This window comes from Megalobrama amblycephala, linkage group LG2 (genome assembly GCF_018812025.1).
Source record: "Megalobrama amblycephala isolate DHTTF-2021 linkage group LG2, ASM1881202v1, whole genome shotgun sequence".
NCBI lineage: Eukaryota > Metazoa > Chordata > Actinopteri > Cypriniformes > Xenocyprididae > Megalobrama > Megalobrama amblycephala.
In genome coordinates, this window is record NC_063045.1 from 19,985,168 (window position 1) to 20,005,595 (window position 20,428).

The window sequence follows — 20,428 nt, forward strand, 5'->3', positions numbered from 1 at the left end:
CTACGTTAATTTAACATTTTAGCAATAATTTTCATATTTATCTCTATTTTCAGGGTATTGCCTTTAGAGATTTCTGCCAAGATTCCATTATAGCATAAGCAGGTGTGTCTTAGCTGAAACTTTGAGAGGGGGTGTTTATTTACCCAGTAAGGTCTATACTGGATGCAATGAGCCAAAAGTTAATAGAAGAACCCATTATAATCAATGATGCTGTCTAAAATGGGATGCGTCACGTCGTGAAGCACTAAACAGACTGCAACAGTCGGGTTACAGAAGTAAAAATTCCATAGGGAAATTGATTTTTAATGCTTATAAACCTTTAAAGACAGTCTTGTACCTTGTATTTTTGTCCAATTTTCAAATACTTTTTTGCTTCAAATCAAAGTTTGTAATGTTATGACAGCTGGTTGGTTTGGTTCATAGCTTATAATGCTTTAACAAAGACTTTTTGGAAATTCCTATGGGAGAAATGAATGGAAAAAATACAATGCCGCTGAAAAAGTGGGTGGGCACTGTTGCGCTCTATTGTTGACTACATGTACTACATGCGCTCACACTATTTTCGACAACAGAACAAATGTATTTTAAACGTTTGCTTTGATGGGTTCATTATAGTCAGCCTCAAAGCCTTAAGCCATTTGGCGCGTCGTGTGTAAACACGATGTGAATTCAATACCAATGTCCCCCGATCAACATGGGAATGAAAAGTCAGTGAGACAGAGCAATTCCAAACATCTGTGGTATGAATCAGTAAATGAATAAACATGGTACTGTTTCATAGTAAAAATGTGAAAATAAAACAATAACACTAATGAAAATACATACCACTCCTCAGTAATAGGCCGTACTTTTTCAGGTTATGCAAAATGTTTTATAGTCCTGAGGCAATAGGTCTCTTAAGTACAATATAAAATAATGGATTCTCCACTGCCCTTCTATTTGGACAAGAGTTGTTATTTTGGTCAAAGGGTTTGGGTGCTCAGGACAGAAAGTTATGAACAAGAAGTATCCCACTGAAATTGAATACAGAGGCACTTACAGCTGGTGACTGCCTGTCGGACCGATGTCTAGCCTCAACATTGTTACACTGAATTAAGCTTCCACAAACAATACATGACCGTGTCATTTTTCAAATTTAACCATTGCGTTTCATTTTAAGTATAGAGTGATATTAAAAGATTAGATTGCAGACAGTTCCTTGCCAAAATAATATTAATACAAGCTAAAGGAGTAAATCAATTCCAAGTTAAATACAATGTCAACTCAAGATCTATGACCGCTGCCGATTAGCACATAAAGTTCAAAATTAAGTAAAACCCTTTTGTGGAATTGTCAAAATGGACAATTAACCTTGACAATGGCATAAAAGGCAATTATATACAAAGATCCTCCCAAGTATTTGTCAATGCTTTGAAAATAAGATTTAAGAACACCTTCACTCTTAACAATAAAGATTATTTACTGGCATCATAAAGAACCTTTAACATCCATGGAACTTTTCCATTCCACTTTTTAGTGAAAAAAGGTTCTATGGTTTAAATGTTCCACACACTAAGACAAAATGGTTCTTTTAAGAACTGTTCACTGAAAGGTTGTTTTGGGCAATGGTTCTTCAATGGCATCACTGTGAAACCCCCCCGTTTGGAACCTTGGAGTGTTGCTGCATTTCAAGGTCTAGGATGTGCGATTTGATTGATGTATTATGAAGTGAAACATAAGAGCATGTTTTTGTCCATCATAGCGACAATAAGGAGGGTGAGGAAGTGATAGGGAGATTTCTGCTGAGGAACTGAAGCACATAGCGTTCTTCTCATCAGCAGATTCTTTGAGGACTATCCACTGAAGGCCTCAATCTGTTTTCTCCATCCGCTCTTTCTTCTAATGACCAACGCAGACTGTCTGCTTCGCCTGACCCCTCCTTCCGCCCCCATGATCCATTCTTCTTTGTTTCGCTCATTCGCATTTTATTCCCAAATATCTGCTCTTCCTCTCCAAATACCCAGAATACCTGTTCCCTGGGTTTCCGACGTGAAAGACTCCATTAAGGAGAAGAAATATGATTGTGTTTGTTTCAAAGGAGCATACTTTTGGGAAATTGAAGATCACATTGAAAAATGTAAAAAAGGTATGTTGGGTAAGGACTTACGATGAGACAATTAGGCTATGTTAATACTGCAAGCCTAAGGATTCATACTGTCAGTCCAAATCTGATTATTTGAAATTGGAATCTGATCTAAAATCATTGACTTGTCCAAATTGTGTATCGCAACTGTTCAGATCCATGCCGCTATTTCCTTAGTTTTCCGGAATATTTACATTGGTTTCTATGGCAATGATGTTGCACTGGTAGGCATACACCAAAAACAACAACAACCACAGCATGAAGGGGTTTGCAATACACATGTATTTACATGACATTGTGTAGCCACTGAAGCCAGTGAAATTGTGCAAATAGGTGGATAAGGAAGACGCAGAGAATGATGAGGAGAAGAGAGCAAAGTTTTCTCATTCAGTTTTGCTTGTATAGAGCACTAAAGTACCAATGACTACTGACTAACTTTGCTGTCGTCTTCCATATTCACTTAGTGACCAAAGAACTACCGGTATGTAAAATATTTGGAGTGATGTCCATCAGCAAATTTCGAAATTTGAGCCACTTTTTCTTGCAGTGAACATAGCTGTTCACTTAATAAACTTACTTGCAATATTATAATGAACATAAACACATTTTTGTTTTACAGAAAGAAAACAAACTTTTTATGTAAGACAAGATTCTGCATTAATATATATATATATATATATATATATATATATATATAAAAATGCAGAATCTTTAATCTTATTCCGTTATCTATATTTCATATGAAGTGGATGGGTTGGGGTTATCAAAAGCACAACTGTTATCAAATGGAATTTCCCATTTGCACATAGATTACAAGATGTGTCATTTGAAGTGCTGAAGTCATAGGCCTACTGTCTTTACAACAACCTTGGCTTCACGAGACACAGCTTTATCCTTCATACATATAAATCCTTTACCGATCACATTCTTTTGGTCCAGACCACATCTGGACAAACAATTACTCTCTTGGTCCGAATAATGATGAAAGAACTGTCTAAATATATCGGCTTACATTACCAAATAATAGCCAGGGACTCTGTGCAGACTTGCTAAAAATACAACACTGGATTCTCACGCCTCCAGTTACAAGCTCATGCCCACAGTCAGTCTGGACAATAGATAAGTAAATCAAATAAACCGTACAGTAAATCTCCACTATTTTTCTCCACAGTCTGGCTCATGCAACTCGGTCTCATTATGATCCGAGGCTTTACAAACTACACAAATTACAAAAAGAGAGCTCATTTTGGGCTGCTGTATATCTGTTGGAGGAATGAATGTGAGTTGCATGCTCCCTTTGAACTTTGATCCATTATCTTGTGGTTGCGAGATGAGTGTGTTTCATCTCCATGTCTATCGCAATAAGCTGAAACATAAGTGCAATTCTTGAAGGTTTGGTAGTTTGTCTCTTATCTCATCTCTCTCAGAGCTCAGTGCTTCTAATCAACCCACACCTTCTAGAAGAACAACATCTGCGGGGAGATGAGGAGGTTTTTTTTTTGTGATTTTACATTCCTCTAGTTGAGTGTGTGCTTCTCTTTGCAGAGGTTGGGGCTTGCGGTGGAGCCTTTGAGTCTTGCTAATTCAATAGGCTTTGGGATTATATGATTGTGAATTATTTCGCAATATGTCATTTTGGTCATCATTGGGTTGATTTTTAAAATGAGGACCTTCTTTGATGCGGGCAGACACCATATGTTTTGCAAATCAAATTCGGAAGAGTAGAACATCCAAATGTTCAGCATAATTTATACCTCTCCTTTCTAACATTTCATTGATCTCTCTGTTCTTGGTCTCAAGGGCTTTCTAGAAAAGCTTCATTTTGGCAAACACTTGTCAGGAGTTTCTTTTACTGAGCATCATTATTTCCAGAGATTGTAACACTCGTCTTTGCCTTACACCACTGTCAGGTTCTACATCCTCATCTTTAAAACGATTGGTACATGTGATTATTTCAGTACCTATCCTTTTAGCTATACAGTTGAAGCAAGCAGTAGAAGAGATGCCAGTCCAACTTTGTAAAGGCCTGTACACTCCCGATTTCTCTTAGCATGGGGACAGAAGAGCTGTCAGTCAGTATATGGGAAACTCATATATTTTGTTGTAAATTTAAAAGTAATGTGTTAGAACTATATAACTATATTAGCATCCACACCAGTGCACAATATCATTTTTTAATATAAGAGTGCATTGCAATTTTGTCGTCTACCGCTTTAAATGCTTAAGCTCTTTAAAGCTGGATGGATTCTGATTGGCTGTCGATGTTTTTACCGTTCATCAGCTGGAAAAAATTGTTCCGAAAGTAATTCCAACGATATCTTTATATGCACCATTATTGTTATAGTTGTGGTGTGGACTCTTGTTCTTTTAAATGTAGAACAATTTTTTTGAACTATAACTTTATTGTTATCGTTATAGTTATCATCTTTGGTTTGAACTCACCTTAAGGGTGTAGTACAGCTATAGGGTCCAAAAGTATTTTATTTTTTGCCACACCTTCCAGTGTCATGTGAATTGAACAACCCGATCTCATGAGAAAACACAACTATGTAACGAATTGTTGATTTTGTACAAAAACATATTTTCAGAGAAACAAAAAACAAGCATGAAGATCCACCCCTAAACCAACCCCCGTTGGGGTGTAAGCAGATAACAAATGAAAACATACAAATGAGATTGTATAAAATCATATGAATTAACCAACAATTTGGCAAAACGTAAAATAGTAATGAATTGCCATGAGAGCATTTTTGTTCATGATTTTTTATTTTGTTGATTTAGGCCCCGTTTACACTAGTGCGTTTTTGTTTTAAACGCATACGTTTTGCTACGGTTATGCCTGTCGTTTACACTGCGCCTGTGTTTTTGAACCTCGAAAACGGAGACTTTAAAAAAAACTGCTGCAGACCCCATTTTAATTTGAAAATGGCAGGGTTGCGTTTCAGTATAAACAAAACACAAAATGGAGACTTTTGAAAATGATGGCATTGCTGCCCACGTTCGCTTTGTGTATCCTTGACGACCGTGTAAACAATAACATGAAGACTGAACTGCAATCTAATTTTTAGCAGCCATTGTGAAGTTAAACTCAGCATTTTTTAATACTGCAGCTGCCTGCGCAAAAGGCAACTGTTTACACTTGTACGCGCATGCCCAGTGTGCATGAACAGTCATGTGACGTGCGTTTTCGGCCGTGTAGTGTAGACAGAGATCGTTTCTGAAACGCTGTTGAAACGCCAGTGTAGGCGAGGATCGTTTTCATTTTAAAACTCCATTTTAAAACAGTGTAAACGGGGCCTTAATGTAAGAAATATTCTTCAAATGCATCACCACAAGGCATGCTAGATAAAATTCGAAAGAATTTTTTCTTAATTTAAATTCTAAATTCTTTTGATCACATGACTTTCAGCAGAGAGGGTCAGACTATGATTCATACGGTTTGACTTAAACCATATTACTTTGCAGTTCCTTAAAGTCAAGAGCCAAAAACTAGCAATACCTCGCAAAAGCCAATTTTTCGTGCATTTGGCACTTGCAACTGTTCATTTTGGACCCTAGTGTACCTGTTTGAAAAACCAGATGAAGCAGGTTCTCTGTTTACAGTGCCATTATTAAAGACATGAGATCATACACAGTTGCACATTTAATCCTTGCCAGAGATAATAAAAATGCACTTGATGTACTCATTTTGTAACATCAGACCTTCAACCGCAGTTTGTGATGGATGTCTTATCGCTCCGAGAGGAAGAGAGAGAGACAGATCGTGAATAAGAGAAAGTGTGTCATGGTCCAGAGGAAAGTAATAAAACTGTACAAAAGATTAAAAATTGTCCCTGTGTGCTTTGGCTGATAGTGCGGCCCACATATTGCTTCATCTCTGTCATAACTTCTGAATGTATCACAGGTATCGGTGAGAAACCTTTAAAAAAAAAAAAAAAAAATCTTATTTTCTGGTTCGGTATGTATGACTGAACTGGCAGGTGGAGTGCCGGATAAACTTAATAGCTCTGTTCCACAACCTAGTGAGCTGTCTCTCTGGCTTCTACCTCAAAAGTGATGGAACCTCTTAAGTGACTGATTTGAAATGCTCTGCAAATGCAGGAAGTCTGTAAATCATACAAATTGAAGCTCATTAGAGATTTGACTTGGATAAAATAGTCATTTTTTGTCATATTGAATATTCTTAATATTGAATGAATTATAAGTATAATTATAATCAGTGTTTCTCTTGGAATCAACCAATATGGTACCGATATATTTTTAACATTTTTTCTTTTAAAGTAACATACAGAAGAAGCGCATTAGGTTCTGAAACAAAATGAATATAACAGAATCGTTTTGCAATGAGATTGACTTCATTTGTGGCAGCTTACCACAGCAGTTATGCAGATTAGTCACCCTGAACTATGAGTCAAGGGCACTTTGTGCTCATGAAATACTCTATAATCCTGAAAAGACATCTAATTGCCTGTCTAACCAAGTGAAAAGGGATATCAAACTCTGGTGTGCACGTTACACCAAAGGTCATGTGTGCTAGTTGAATCTAAGGTTGCTTAGTGTCAGCACACTTTGGGTATGTAATAAAGTGCGAAATACCTCTGCTTTGTGTCAGACATGCATTTGCTTTTAGATTTAAAAATAAATATGCTCATATGTTTTATTCTCAATCAAAATAACATATATAATTTTGTTGGCAGGGAGTGTAGTCCCATGTTGGATATCCATCTCATGAGAACCCTCAGTTTACACAGCACAGCAACAGCAGGTGTTATTTGAGACAGGATGAGGATTTAGACAAAAATCCATTTTAATTTGGATTCTTCTAAAGCAAAAGAAGAGAGAGAGAGAGAGAGAGAATTAATGTACTCAAAGGGTTAGTTCACCCAAAAATGAAAATTATGTCATTATTTACTTGTATCGTTCCAAACCTGCAAATTTTGTTTATCTTCGGAACACAAATGAAGAAATTTTAATGAAATCTGAGAGCTTTCTGTCTCTCCATTGACATTCTACGCAACTACTACTTTGACGCTTCAAAAAGTTCATAAAGAGATCATAAAAATAAATCTAGAATTGAGTGGTTCAGTCCAAATTTTCTGAAGAGATTCGATCACTTTATATGATGAACAGATTGAACAGGCAAGCTCAACCGTACATGCTTTGACACACCAGAACATCTTCTGGAAGCTCAAACATTCTGTGTAACACAAGAATGAACCTCAGTGATTCTTGCATGTCAAGCAAACATGCTTGATGAATAATAAAAGCTGAAATTAAATCTGTTCATCGTATAATGCGATGTGTCCTTCAGAAAATTTGGACTGAACTGCTCAATTCATATGGATTAATTTTACGATATCTTTATGAACGTTTTGAAGCGACAAAGTGGTATTTGTGTAGACTGTCAATGTAGGGACAGAAATTGCTCAAATTTTATTTTAAAAAAATCTTCATTTGTGTTCCGAAGAAGAACAAAAGTCTTACGGGTTTGAGACAACATGAGGGTGACTAAATGATGACAGAATTTTCAATTTGGGGTGAACTAATGCTTCAAGTCCAAGTCCATAAGCATTCAAGAAAAAGTCAAATGAACTTGGTTGATTGTTTAATGCTAAATGAAACTTCTGTCATTATTTACTCACCATTATTTCATTTAAAATGATTTTTTTTCAGGGGAAAACAAAAGGAATATGTTCTCCTTCAAATGCAATGAAAGTGGACACTGATACTTGCTTTCAGGCTTCAGACATAAAAATGCATTCAAGCTAAACATTACAAAAACACCATAAAAGTTGTTCATTCTACTTATGCAGTTATATTCAGACTTCTGAAACCACGTGATAGTTTTGTGTGAGGATCAGACTGGCAGAATAATGGCATAAATTGCAAGTTTTCCTTCACAAAAAACTACTGTGGTGGTGGTGTGGTGGTAGTGGTGAGGGGGGGGGGGGGGGGGGGGGCTTTAGTGTTCAGACAAATAGGTATTTCGCCATGCCTGGAAAGCAATGTCACTACTCATCTTCCCCTCTTAATTCCAGTGTCCTTTCCTATCCTCTTCTGGTCTTGACTGGTACAGAGATGAGCTCCAGGGAGGCATACAAAGGGTCACATATAAAAACATTTACTCAAAACCACATTCTCACACATTTTCACTGTGGCACATAACACTGCATGTGCAGGCTTTATCTGGTGATCTGAAAAAAAACCTTGACAGCTCCTTGTGTGAGTTGATGATGCAAAGAGCGATGATACTGATTAGTACCACAAGCGATGCAAAACAGCCCGGTGAACATTTGTGAAGTCACAAACCACACTCAGACATTATATATATATATATATATATATATATATATATATATATATATATACAGTACAGTCCAAAAGTTTGGAACCACTAAGATTTTTTATGTTTTTAAAAGAAGTTTCATCTGCTCACCAAGGCTACATTTATTTAATTAAAAATACAGTAAAAAAAACAGTAATATTGTGAAATATTATTACAATTTAAAATAACTGTGTACTATTTAAATATATTTGACAAAGTAATTTATTCCTGTGATGCAAAGCTGAATTTTCAGCATCGTTACTCCAGTCTTCAGTGTCACATGATCCTTCAGAAATCATTCTAATATGCTGATTTGCTGCTCAATAAACATTTATGATTATTTTCAATGTTGAAAACAGTTGTGTACTTTTTTTCAGGATTCCTTGATGAATAGAAAGTTCAAAAGAACAGCATTTATCTGAAATACAAAGCTTCTGTAGCATTATACACTACCGTTCAAAATTTTGGGGTCAGTAAGAATTTTTATTTTTATTTTTTTGAAAAGAAATTAAAGAAATGAATACTTTTATTCAGCAAGGATGCATTAAATCAATCAAAAGTGGCAGTAAAGACATTTATAATGTTACAAAAGATTAGATTTCAGATAAACACTGTTCTTTTGAACTTTCTATTCATCAAATAATCCTGAAAAAAAATATTGTACACAAATATTTTGTACAATTGTACACATTAAATGTTTCTTGAGCAGCAGATCAGCATATTAGAATGATTTCTGAAGGATCATGTGACACTGAAGACTGGAGTAATGATGCTGAAAATTCAGCTTTGCCATCACAGGAATAAATTACTTTGTCAAATATATTCAAATAGAAAACAGTTATTTTAAATTGTAATAATATTTCACAATATTACTGTTTTTACTGTATTTTTAATTAAATAAATGTAGCCTTGGTGAGCAGACGAAACTTCTTTTAAAAACATTAAAAATCTTAGTGGTTCCAAACTTTTGGACTGTACTGTATATATATATATATATATATATGCATCAACTAAAATAATTCAAATCCAGAAGATATTTGTGCAGATAACAGATTTAGTGCATTACACAAAAGCCAATGAAATGACCTGGCCAGATTCTGACCTCTCATATGCATTTTCGTTTAATAGTGGACAGATTTCAAAGTGTGTCATATGCTACTTTCTTATTTGAAAGCCCATGTTGTCATTTCCTTTTATTCTTAATAATTGTGATTTGCACAGTGATTGATGGACTTTTTACAACTGTCGTTTCATTCCCTGCTTCTATCATGACGTCTAATTGTTTAACCATCCCATAGTCAACCCCCTGGTTCTAATAAAGCTGACAGTCTGCCGGTAAACGTTCTTTTAGACACCCCCCGCTGCCCCCTCCCTTCTGCTCTGCCTCTCCAAACCTCCTCCTGTAATTCCCATTACTGTTCAAGACCCAGTCTTTTGCATGCAACCCATTCCCCACCATCCCTTGCTCACAGAAACCTTGGTTGTGCTTCATTCACAATAATTATAATAACGTCTTGTGGTTCAGGTATGAGAAGAACATACCTCAGTCTAGACGTAGGAAGTTTCTTAATGGGCATTCCTGTGCTACTGCTTGGCGTATTTGCATGGCTTAAGCAAGCATATAGCATTACAGCCTTCAGGAACTATGTGACCACATCGCTAATATCAGAGGTACTCAAAACACCGTTTTTGTTCAATGTGCATTTTATTACATCCATCAAAGACATGTAATCGAAGCTATGAAAATTGATTTCCTGTTTTGTAGGACTCTACAAGGAGCTGCAAAACCTCTGGCCCACTGAACTCTGTTGCTGAACACATTTGAGGATGATCAAACCCGCTAAGACAGTCTGTTGGTTAACATGTTTGTATATTTATTTGGAAAGGTAAATGTAATTCTATTGCTGTAACCTCACTTTCCTGTAAACATTTGATCACAGTTGTCACATTTACAGTGCAAACTTTGAATTCTATGCAACTTAATGCATAACATACTTTGAAGATTCTCAGTTTTAGTCAAATTTTCTGGTCGATTATTCTGGTCAACTGAATGTATTTTTCTGTTTGTCAACCTTTTATCCAAGTGGCCAGAGCTGTACATCTGGGAAACCAGACAACAACTGTTTAAGTGGATGTCACAAGTAAAAAACAACTACATATTTACCAGTTTACAAAATCTTTTAAGTTTTAAAAACTAAGAAATGCTATTTTCTTGAAACTACATTAAAACCAATGTCAGACCAACAGAATTGCTGAACAGAATTGAGTCTGAACAAAGAATTTCATATTGCTGAAATGTTAAGATTATGAGTTCCCTTCATGCATTGCAGCATGAATACATTATGTGGTTTATTTATTTTTTTGCTGTTTGATGACTTAATTTAAAAATATATATATTTCTCATTATTGTTAGTTATTTGTTGTGTTGTGATGTAGAGAGCTCATCGTTTTAGATTTGTTGATCGTCACAGTTCTTGAGGTTTGTGTCAAGTTTTGAGGCCTAAAGTATGTTCAGCCATTTAAAACTATATCTTAGCTATCTTTGCTCTGTAGGGATGATTGTTATTCTTCTTTACAAACATAGCATCGCTCACTTAACAAATTAAGTATCCTATAAGACTATACTATATATTGCTGAACAAGAAATATTTTGTTGTCTTGATGAATATATTGGCTGAATGAGTCATTTCGCATTTAGTGAGCAAAACAAATTCAAATTGACAAAACACATTAGTTTTACTTAGTACACCTAAGTTTTCTCAATTTTTATTTTAATTTATTTTTTTACATGGGCAAACATCTCTGGACAAGTGTATCTGCATCTAAAGACAAGGATAACATCCAACGGCAAAGTCAAGATTTTGGTCAAGGAGGACAACCAACTTTGAAAGATGGGGCCTTTGATTGTCAGCTACTTACTATTGACAATTTCTCACCAAATAACCTGTAATCTCCACCTCTGCAAGGACTCACAAAAGAGGATAAATGCTTTAATGCTAGAGTTTATACCACCACAAAAGATGAGGTCTCTTGTTCAGTAGTTTTTTTTTTTTATTGCAGTCTTTTTTATGCTGTCATTGTTTTTGCTTCTCAGTTCCATACAATTTTAAGTTTTTCATTGTTCATTCCATGTTTTATAGGCAACCTTGTTCATGCTAATCTAAATCTTGTTTTGAATCATTTTTAATTCTGTTTATTTAGTTAAGTCCAAGTGTTAGTAATCTGTGCTTCAGAAAGCCATTTTTAAAGCCAGGATTAACTATTCTACATTAAGGTCTCTTGTCTTAATTTTAACCCTGTCCCTACATGCATAAAAGCATGCACACATGCTCAAGAGGTTTCAGTAACCTCCAATAGCTTCCACAGTCTCAAGATCTCAATGGAGTACCTTTGAAATGTGAAGAAAGGGCAGATTCACATCACAAATGTGCAATGTGTTTGTGTGTTGCTACCATGTTAACAGAGACCAGAATTTTTGAAGATTGTTTCATGCATCTTGCTAAATCCATGCCACAAAAAATTATGTGGTACCAAAAGTTGTTCAAAATACAGATACTGAAATTCTCACAACTGTCCGTTGTGTGCACTTTTTGATATTATCACCAAAGTGTGAGTTGTGAAACAACGAAAGCTGATGATAATCACTGACCTGTGAACAGCTCTTCCTGTAACAGTCTCTAACGTGAATGTTTTAGATCAGTGAAACTGATCTGGATGCAGAGCATGCTGAAGCTTCTACCATTAACTTCCGGGTATGGGTCCCCTGAATCTCTATAAAAGCAGGAGACAACATTTCTGTGGTGCATACTGAGTGTGACTGAGCTGTCTACAATGAACATCCTTTGGCTCATAACTAGTCTGCTACTGTTGTGTTCTTGCACTCCAGGTAATCACGTCCAGTCTACTTCAGTAATCACAAAAGGTTGTTTCTCAGAATATGCTGTTGAATTGTTTCACAGACTCTTAACTCTTTCTAAGGTTTCTCCATGCATGATGGTATTGTTGGCGGTGAAGTCTCCGTTCCACACAGTCGACCCTACATGGTCTACATTCGTAACCCTGTAACGGAACGAGTATGTGGTGGTTTTTTGATAAGAGATGATTTTGTGATGACAGCTGCCCACTGTGGACGGTAGGTGAAGTTAATTATTTTATATATATATATATATATATATATATATATATATATATATATATATATATATGTATATGTATATGTAAATCTGGCCTCTATATGTTTTTTTTTTTGTCATCTTTAGTCATCTTACGGTGTATTTGGGCGTCAACGACACCAGACATTTACCTCACGGTGTACTGGCAGATCCCATTCAACATGAAGATTTCAAAACCAATACACCAGGTCATGACATCATGCTTCTAAAGGTAATATATAACATTGAACAAATTAATTAGCATCATATCATGAAAAATAGCCTTTCATAATAGGAAATGTATGATGTTTACAGAATTTGACTGAACCTAATCGCTAGTATTGAATGCGTCATCTTTTAAATTCAGTAAAAACATTTAAAGAAATGCATGGGTTTTCAACTCAAGAACTATGCATCTTCTCTTTCAGCTTAAAACACCTGCAAGTTTGAACAAAACTGTGAATACCATCACCTTGCCAAAAACTGAGAATAGAGAAATCTCGAAGGATTGCATGGTCTTGGGTTGGGGCTTAGAGAAATACGGACATGGGTCTCCATCAAGAGTCCTCAAAGAAGCACATGTTACTCTGTTAGACTCCAAAAAGTGTGTGACGACTGACACTCTATGCAGCGAGGGAACAACTGGAGCAGCAGAGGTATTTCAAGTGGCACCACTTACAAATACTTATCTATGGTGTAGTGTTAATGCATTCTGGATATACTAATAATCAAATTATATAATTCACAGGGAGATTCTGGAGGTCCACTTGTTTGTGGAGATGTTGCACAGGGAATTGTGTCTTTTTACACAGAGTCAAATGGAGGCTACTGCACAAGATACACCGATATTTACCAATACCTTTCATGGATTCATCACAAAATGAAGTCTCCTCTGCAGTAACATGAAACATAAATTGTAAATTGCACTGTAGTCTAACAAGCTCAATTTACATCAAGTTAAGAAAACTCAAATTAAGGCTGGTTGCCTTAAACTTTTAAGTTCTCAACTTTTGATTTTTTTTTTTTTTTTTTTTAAACAGTATTAAAGGGCAAGCTGGATAAACTCATTTAGTTCTAAAGTTGTTTGGTTAAATAATCCATGTTTGGTTTTACTATTACAACATTCAGCACATCTGTAACATTAAATGTGCAAATTTAAAATAAAGGATGACTCATGTAACTGTTTCAGAAGTCTATATGCATTTCATTTTATGTGGCTAAAATGCATATACTAAGCATTCATGCTGTAGTTCAGTGATTCTCAACTAGAGGGCTGGAGCCCATTAGAGGCCCTCAGCAAACTTCTAAGGTGGCCTCAAGATGACAGGGACAAAACCAATATTAAGCCAATATAAAATTCCTGATAGTATTGGTTTCATTATCATTAAAACTGTATTTAATGCAATTTGAAAAACCGTAAATACTGTCCAGCATTAAATGAGGTAAAGTAACAGTTGTTGCACAGCATGCAATGTAGGTATCTTTTAGTGTTATTTAAAAAAAACAAACAAAAAAATACACCGCAGAAGACAGAGAGCCTGTCTACCATTTTTGTTCAGACCAATTAAAAAATTAGGCTGAATTTGTATGCATTGCAATTTTAGCCAGTTGATGGAAAACTCTAATTTTCATTGTATATAAAAAAAGAAAAGATAAGGCATATAAGATTATCTAAAGGGCAGGGAGAAAAAAAAAAAAAAAAAAAAAAAAAAAAAAAAAAAAAGTTACCTTTTTGACCAATCCCTTTACATAAAGAGTGGTTTAATCTGAAAAGTGAGGTTAATTGACTTGTTAAAACTATATTTGAACATGTTGGTAGATGTTGTACAACATTTAAGATACAAATTGTTTCAATACTTTAATGCTTATTTAAAAAAAAAAAAAAAAAAAAAAAAAAAAAAAAAAGGTATAGTGCTGCTAATTAGATTTTTCAATATCTAACGATTTAGGCTTTGTGTACCAGTCTTTTTTGAACATTGCCAGCACACTTTAGCAGTACTGTGAAAATAGATAACCATGATAATTTGTCTAGTCATGAAATTTAGGATATTTCCAACTTATTGGTGTTCAAAAACTTGAAGGTAGCCTATGATATTCTTCACAGGATATTTATAGCCTATGAAAGTGGTGTAAATTAAGAAAAAAAAAAATTTTGGGGGGGGGGGGGGGTGTTAGAGTCAAAGATTGAGAACCACGGCTGCAGTTGGCCACCACTGCCACCTTGTGGTGAAAGTACTGCACAGCTAGAAATAACCTGATGAAAGTGACAAGAAAACACTGCAAAGTAATGAACAAAACAGCATAAAGTTTAATTCCTTCGTCATTTTCAAAATTACAAAAACATCCTACAGCATCACCTTGTAACAATCAGCCTTATTTGATGTTACTATTGTCAAACACTTTCAGCAAAACAGCAAACTTCAATCTAGATGTCGATTGTTCATCTCTAGCAAGTGTTTTGACACTTTCCTTGCTTTCTTTTGGGAGAGATGGGCTCATCTGCATAACAGCTTTCCATGAGCTCTGGGAGAGAAGAAAATTTTTTTTTTTTTATTAAAGAATAAATAATGAGCACACATAAGAGAAACTAGTCAATTAATTCTACCCAAACACCTACCATTTCCATTCGGACATCTACAAATAGTAATTGAATCAACCACACTCAAAAAGCAACTGCATACCTCTCTATTTTACCATGAAAACCCATTTCATCCTCAAAGGTTGGCTTCCTCCACTAGTTCTCAAAATGTAACACGTCCAGTTAATCAATCTGAAAAATAAAAAGATATTTCACTATATAGTAGATGACAAAAACCATGCATTTAAAATACTTCCAAAATAATTCTACATTAACATTTCTAGATTAAAAGAGAAATCCATACAAAATTAAGTGTTTTAAAAAAAGGACCAGGCATTTTTATAGGGACTCCATAGTGAATCATTCAAAGACGATGAGGCGACGCAAAGGCTACATCTCAAAAAGTCTCGTTTTGACATTAGTGACAAAAAGATCGAGTCTTTAAAGTTGGTGCAAAAGAAAAAATTTAGCAATCAGAACGGGACTTGAAACATTTCAAGGGCCACATGAGGTACTTTCCACCAAACATGAGCGCATTATAAATAGTCAATAGTCATGCAGCTTTTTTGTTCGCTTGTTTCAGGGGGGGGGGGAAGTTGTGGAACAGGATTGACTAGATTCCGCAGACGCAACAGATCACTGGTCGAGGCAATATTCGAAGAAAACATGGACAATGAGAACTGTTGTAGGATGCGTACAGGAGAGCAAAAGTTTTTACCTCACATTACAGGCCTATCTCCACAAATGACCTAGTCAAGAGAGCAGCTTTCATCTCAGGATTCTTGAGTCGGAAGGCACAACACTTCATTCTCCAAGGACATTGTTGATTTCCGAAATTGCTAGCAGAGAACTCTTGGATCCAATGAAGCATTATACAGAGCCATTGCTTGCTATACCATAACAGCAAGGTTTCACCTTCATATTTGTTTCCTGAACAAATACTCATTTTTATTTGCCTAGATGAACATTCAAGATCCCAGATGCTAAATCCCCAGCTAGCCATTCCAAAACATTTCTGGTTTGTATTGAGAATATCGGGAGGCAAAAGAAATCAGAGCAGGTTCCAACCATTTTTTTTTTTTAATGGGCTTCATGAAGCCAGTTTAATACAAAAAGAAAAAAAAGGATTCTGAGGTGTTGATATACAGAACAGAGCACATTTCTTTCCAAGGAGGAACAAAACCTTGACATTTAAGAGGATAAGTTCAGTCCACAGTAGAGCATAATTTTAAAATAAATTTAGACTGTGCAAAGAGCAAAGTACCTTGGGTCATAAGTCCTAATATGAGGCTCAATGACCCACTAAAGTAGTTTACTCTTTGGATAATGAATATTTACAAATCTTTAGCAACATCAAGGAGGTTTGCTGGAGACAACTCCAACGCAACATGCCTGCCTTGCTTCACTAAAGGAATGCATCACAAAATGGAGGTGGCAAGGAGCAATAAAGAACACATCACAGCTTATCAAGCTTCTACTGAGGATCGGATTAGAATATTTTCAGATGGCGAAGCTGCCGCTTTAAAATTCAGTTTAAATGCAAATGCCCCTAGCACTTTCAGTGAGCTGATATTAAGAAATTGGTCCAAAGATTTGAGAAAATTGGTCTTAGAAGCTATCAGGCTGTGTTGGACAGGTCAATTTTCACGCATGGTTTCAGAAGACAGTTTCTTAAACACATACTAAAAAGAAAGACAATTTCAACCCCCTGTGAGCATCTATAAACACAATCGCAAGGTAAAAAAATGGCAGATACAGGTAGCCTCACTAGGCTTGAAACTTTATAGTAACTGAATGCTCATGGATTTTAGGCAGCTCCTCAATGAGAGGAACATCCTGCGGATACTTGACACGGTAAAAAAGGAGTCTGTCTTTAATAGAACATTTGAACCAGAACACAAAACGTAAAGAAAAAAAAAAAAAAAGTAAAAATAAAAAAAGGTCTTCGAAGAGCGCATCTTTTTAAATACAGCCAGCGTAGGGATGATCTTGGAATCAGGATTTTTTTTTACTCGTGTGAAGCTGAGGACAAGAAGTAGGCAAGAGTGTAAAGGCACTGGAGCATTGAACATCCTTTCCAAAAAGTGAACTGACACCAAGATATGATTCTTTTCGAACAAGGTCTTACTGATTATTCTGATCAAGTGCACAAAACAGACTTTAGTCGCTAATACTGAAAAATGACTTTTTGGATTGTGGTCAGCAATTCCAAGATAAAGGCAACCAAGTTGACCGATCTCAAAAGTTCAAAAATGGCAGTTGTCTTTCTGCTTAGGTCTAGACATTATTCTAAAACAACAGTGAGCTGAGATCTGTTAGTGCAGTTGACTAGTAAAATTAGTTATTCTGAGCAATCAATACATACCGTAGCTGTCGTAACTGTCTCTGTAGGATCCGCCAGAGCGGTCATATCCCCCCTGGCTCCTAAAACCAAAAGTAATATTTGCCATATTTAAAGGGTTCACGGTTACAAGACCAAGAAAACTGTTCCTCATGCACAATCATTCCAACTGTAAGAGATCCCTCACCTGTTATCCCTGTATCCACTGCCACCGCTGGAGTAACCTCCACTCCTGTTGGAGTATCCTCCACCACCACCACCGTAGGAACGGTCACCTCCACCATAGCTTCTCTCTCCTCCACCATAGCCTCTATCACTACTGCCATAACTGCGGTCTCCACCATAACTCCTGTCGCCACCATAGCTTCTGTCTCCACTGTATCCTCCACCACCTGTTTAAACAAAACAATTAGCAAACAAAGTCAAGTGACATGAGCAAGCAAGACATTCAATATGCACCCATTCAGGTGGACCATCAGCTTTGTCATGATAATTACATGGCGTTGAGACTAACAGATGGCCACATTTGCATTTGAAATAGTGTAATTGTATTCAAGTTTAAGATGACCCACCTCTTCCTCTGCCACCCCTGAAGAATCCCCTGCCACCTCCAGAACCTCCTCTGAAGCCACCAGACCGTCCACCAGATTTGCCGGCTTCATCAACACGAATCATGCGGCCATCAACAGACTGCAAAAAAAATAAGAGACGCATCTTATGGTTAAAAACATTTCAGGTTCCAGCCCAGTTTGAATAATGAATTATGCCATTTATTTTTATTTGAGATGTTTAATATTAAATATTAAAATCAGTAAACAACAAAAGTCACCATTTAAATCATTTTAAACCTAGAAAAAAAAAAAAAAAAAAAAAAAAAAAAAAATGCATCAATCTCACCTTTCCATTCATTGCAGCCATTGCATCCTTTGCATCCTCTGGATTTTCAAACGTAACAAAGCCGAAGCCCCTGGAACGGTCGGTCTCACGGTCCCTGATGACATCAACTAAAACAAAAAGAGCCATGCATAATTGTGAGAAGAGCTACAATAGTTTTTTAAACTACTTAAATTTATATAAACAAACCTTTGGCAATGGTTCCATATTTGGAGAAAGCTTCCTCCAAAGACTGTTCTGTGGTATCATAGCTCAGACCACCAATGAAAAGCTTTCCCTCGTCAGACATGTTGAATATCCTAAAAAGAGAGAAAAAAAAATTATGTTACCACGCAAAAATATTTAAAAACAAAGTTAAAAAATATAATATACAAAAATAAGGCCTGAACAGAAGAAAAATGGACGCGAATTCATCAAGCGGCTCGCACGCATCGTGTTTAAAAAGTGCGCAACAAGGAAGCGCCATTTTCTACCCTTCCCCTCCTCTTCCTCACAGCGTGCTGCAGCCATTTTGCCACAAAGAAATGTCTAATCTTATCAAACCCTTTTGAGCTCTGTGGTTTCAGATTGTCGGCTGCATTAATTTTTAAAGCAGAAATGAAAATAGCCATTCAATATTAGACGCGCTAGTTTTGTGAAAAGTAGGTCAGGGGAACTAGGTCACGATGAGCTTTTGAGCTACAACAAGAACAAAGAAAGCTATGAAATCGGATCGACCCAAAACGGTTTATATACTACATCTGAGACATTACAAATAAAAGACAGCAATTACAACAAAAAATACTTAAGATATTTTTTAAAGACTCATAATACGCAAAAACCGTCTATATAGGACTAATAAACCAGAATTACAAATTCTACATAAATATAACGCAACAACACATTATAACATTTCGTTTAACCAAAGAAAGGCCGTTTGAAGTAAAAAAAGAAAAAGCTGAATTTGTTACCTCGGTTTTTCTCGAACACACAGAAAGGTTGCAGAACGCGACGCCGACTGCGGCAGAATGAGACCGTGCACAGAAAATGGCGCCAGTTTAAAGGCTTCACGTGACTGCAGATCACTGAGGGCGTGTCCACATAGTTTCGCGTCACAGGGTTTACATGAATAAACAATACCTTTGTCACTGTGAATGATAAAAGCTTTTACACTAAAATATATTACTTGATAGAATTTATAAAATCTTACGTAAAGGTCTTAATTTTATCGTTATCGTCCTGTAAGCAAAAATGTGCACATTTTTTTGGTTTAAAAATATTAGAAATGTTTTTTTTTTTTTTTTTTTTTTTAACGAATAAGGTGAATGCTATGCTTCATTGCAATGCTTATTTAGGGTATTCTATACGCTACTAGTTTGATATGTTTACTGTACTTTGTACAAATAGCATATTTAGAATCTGTTACTTTAGACTAAATATAGCATTCCTATGATCAAAAATCCTGTTACTAGTTACAACAACCTTAATAAAATATGCTTAATGAATCAATTTTTTATTGTGATAAAATGCAATTTCATTAACTGATATGGCAGAATCTGTGGTTATCATTTTATTTTAATAGTGGTGACATTAGAAGTTGATTATATCAATAAGAGCTTGAAGGAACTTATCTTTTAATTCAGTAGTGTTTGCATTGTTTGCAAGAATCACTGCACATATAGATAAAATTGATTATCTTTCAAGGCTGCTTTTTTAATGCTGAATCCACTCTACTGTTCCCTTTTTAGTCTTAATTGCAATGACTGAGGTTCTATTACATAGAAGCATTGGAAAGTATGGAATGATTCTGAAACATATTTATAATTCATGTTTCCTTTCAAGGATACAATTAGCTGTGTTTATAATTGTATAGCCTTCTAATGAACTGACGGCAACTTTCAAATCTCTGTATTGAACCTAAAGTCCATATTTAGGTTTATGTGCAGATTGGCTAAAAATGTCTTGAAATCCTGCTTCAGTTTTAATAAGGATTCATAAACTTAGTAAAATGATAAGACTTTTAAAAGGCTTTTATTTC

At 35.8% G+C, this 20,428-nt stretch overlaps 2 protein-coding genes across 5 annotated transcripts; one reads left to right on the forward strand and one right to left on the reverse strand.

The window, feature by feature from the left end:
• The first annotated feature begins 12,173 nt into the window (after positions 1–12,173).
• Positions 12,174–13,783, forward strand: si:ch211-212d10.1 (granzyme B(G,H)). Its single transcript, XM_048165470.1, has 5 exons — positions 12,174–12,333; positions 12,426–12,579; positions 12,707–12,830; positions 13,027–13,254; positions 13,347–13,783. The coding sequence occupies exons 1-5, from the start codon at positions 12,279–12,281 to the stop codon at positions 13,497–13,499; spliced, it is 714 nt and encodes a 237-aa protein (XP_048021427.1). The 5' UTR covers positions 12,174–12,278; the 3' UTR covers positions 13,500–13,783.
• A 1,100-nt stretch (positions 13,784–14,883) lies between these two features.
• Positions 14,884–19,517, reverse strand: cirbpb (cold inducible RNA binding protein b). 4 transcript variants are annotated; one of them, XR_007181204.1, is made up of 8 exons: positions 19,362–19,517; positions 18,601–18,710; positions 18,415–18,521; positions 18,090–18,207; positions 17,705–17,909; positions 17,542–17,600; positions 15,280–15,368; positions 14,884–15,121 (listed from the first exon to the last, which is right to left on the reverse strand). XR_007181204.1 is itself a non-coding variant. In XM_048165480.1 (7 exons), the coding sequence occupies exons 2-7, from the start codon at positions 18,698–18,700 to the stop codon at positions 17,185–17,187; spliced, it is 603 nt and encodes a 200-aa protein (XP_048021437.1). In that variant the 5' UTR covers positions 18,701–18,710; positions 19,362–19,517; the 3' UTR covers positions 16,238–17,184. The 4 variants fall into 4 exon arrangements, 1 of the variants encoding a protein (XP_048021437.1); XR_007181205.1 differs by having other exon boundaries at positions 17,542–17,607; XR_007181206.1 differs by lacking the exons at positions 14,884–15,121; positions 15,280–15,368 and adding an exon at positions 16,238–17,198 and having other exon boundaries at positions 17,542–17,607.
• Positions 19,518–20,428: the final 911 nt, after the last annotated feature.

Excerpts from the sequence above, each read along its gene's own strand:
- cirbpb (XM_048165480.1), bottom strand. The coding sequence starts at position 18,700 with ATGTCTGACGAGGGAAAGCTTTTCATTGGTGGTCTGAGCTATGATACC. Across the intron at positions 18,522-18,600 it reads ATATGGAACCATTGCCAAAG|TTGATGTCATCAGGGACCGT; the intron begins GTTTGTTTATAT and ends TTTTTGTTTTAG. Across the intron at positions 18,208-18,414 it reads TGGCTGCAATGAATGGAAAG|TCTGTTGATGGCCGCATGAT; the intron begins GTGAGATTGATG and ends TTTTTTTTGCAG.
- si:ch211-212d10.1 (XM_048165470.1), top strand. The coding sequence starts at position 12,279 with ATGAACATCCTTTGGCTCATAACTAGTCTGCTACTGTTGTGTTCTTGC. Across the intron at positions 12,831-13,026 it reads ATGACATCATGCTTCTAAAG|CTTAAAACACCTGCAAGTTT; the intron begins GTAATATATAAC and ends CTTCTCTTTCAG. Across the intron at positions 13,255-13,346 it reads GAACAACTGGAGCAGCAGAG|GGAGATTCTGGAGGTCCACT; the intron begins GTATTTCAAGTG and ends TATAATTCACAG.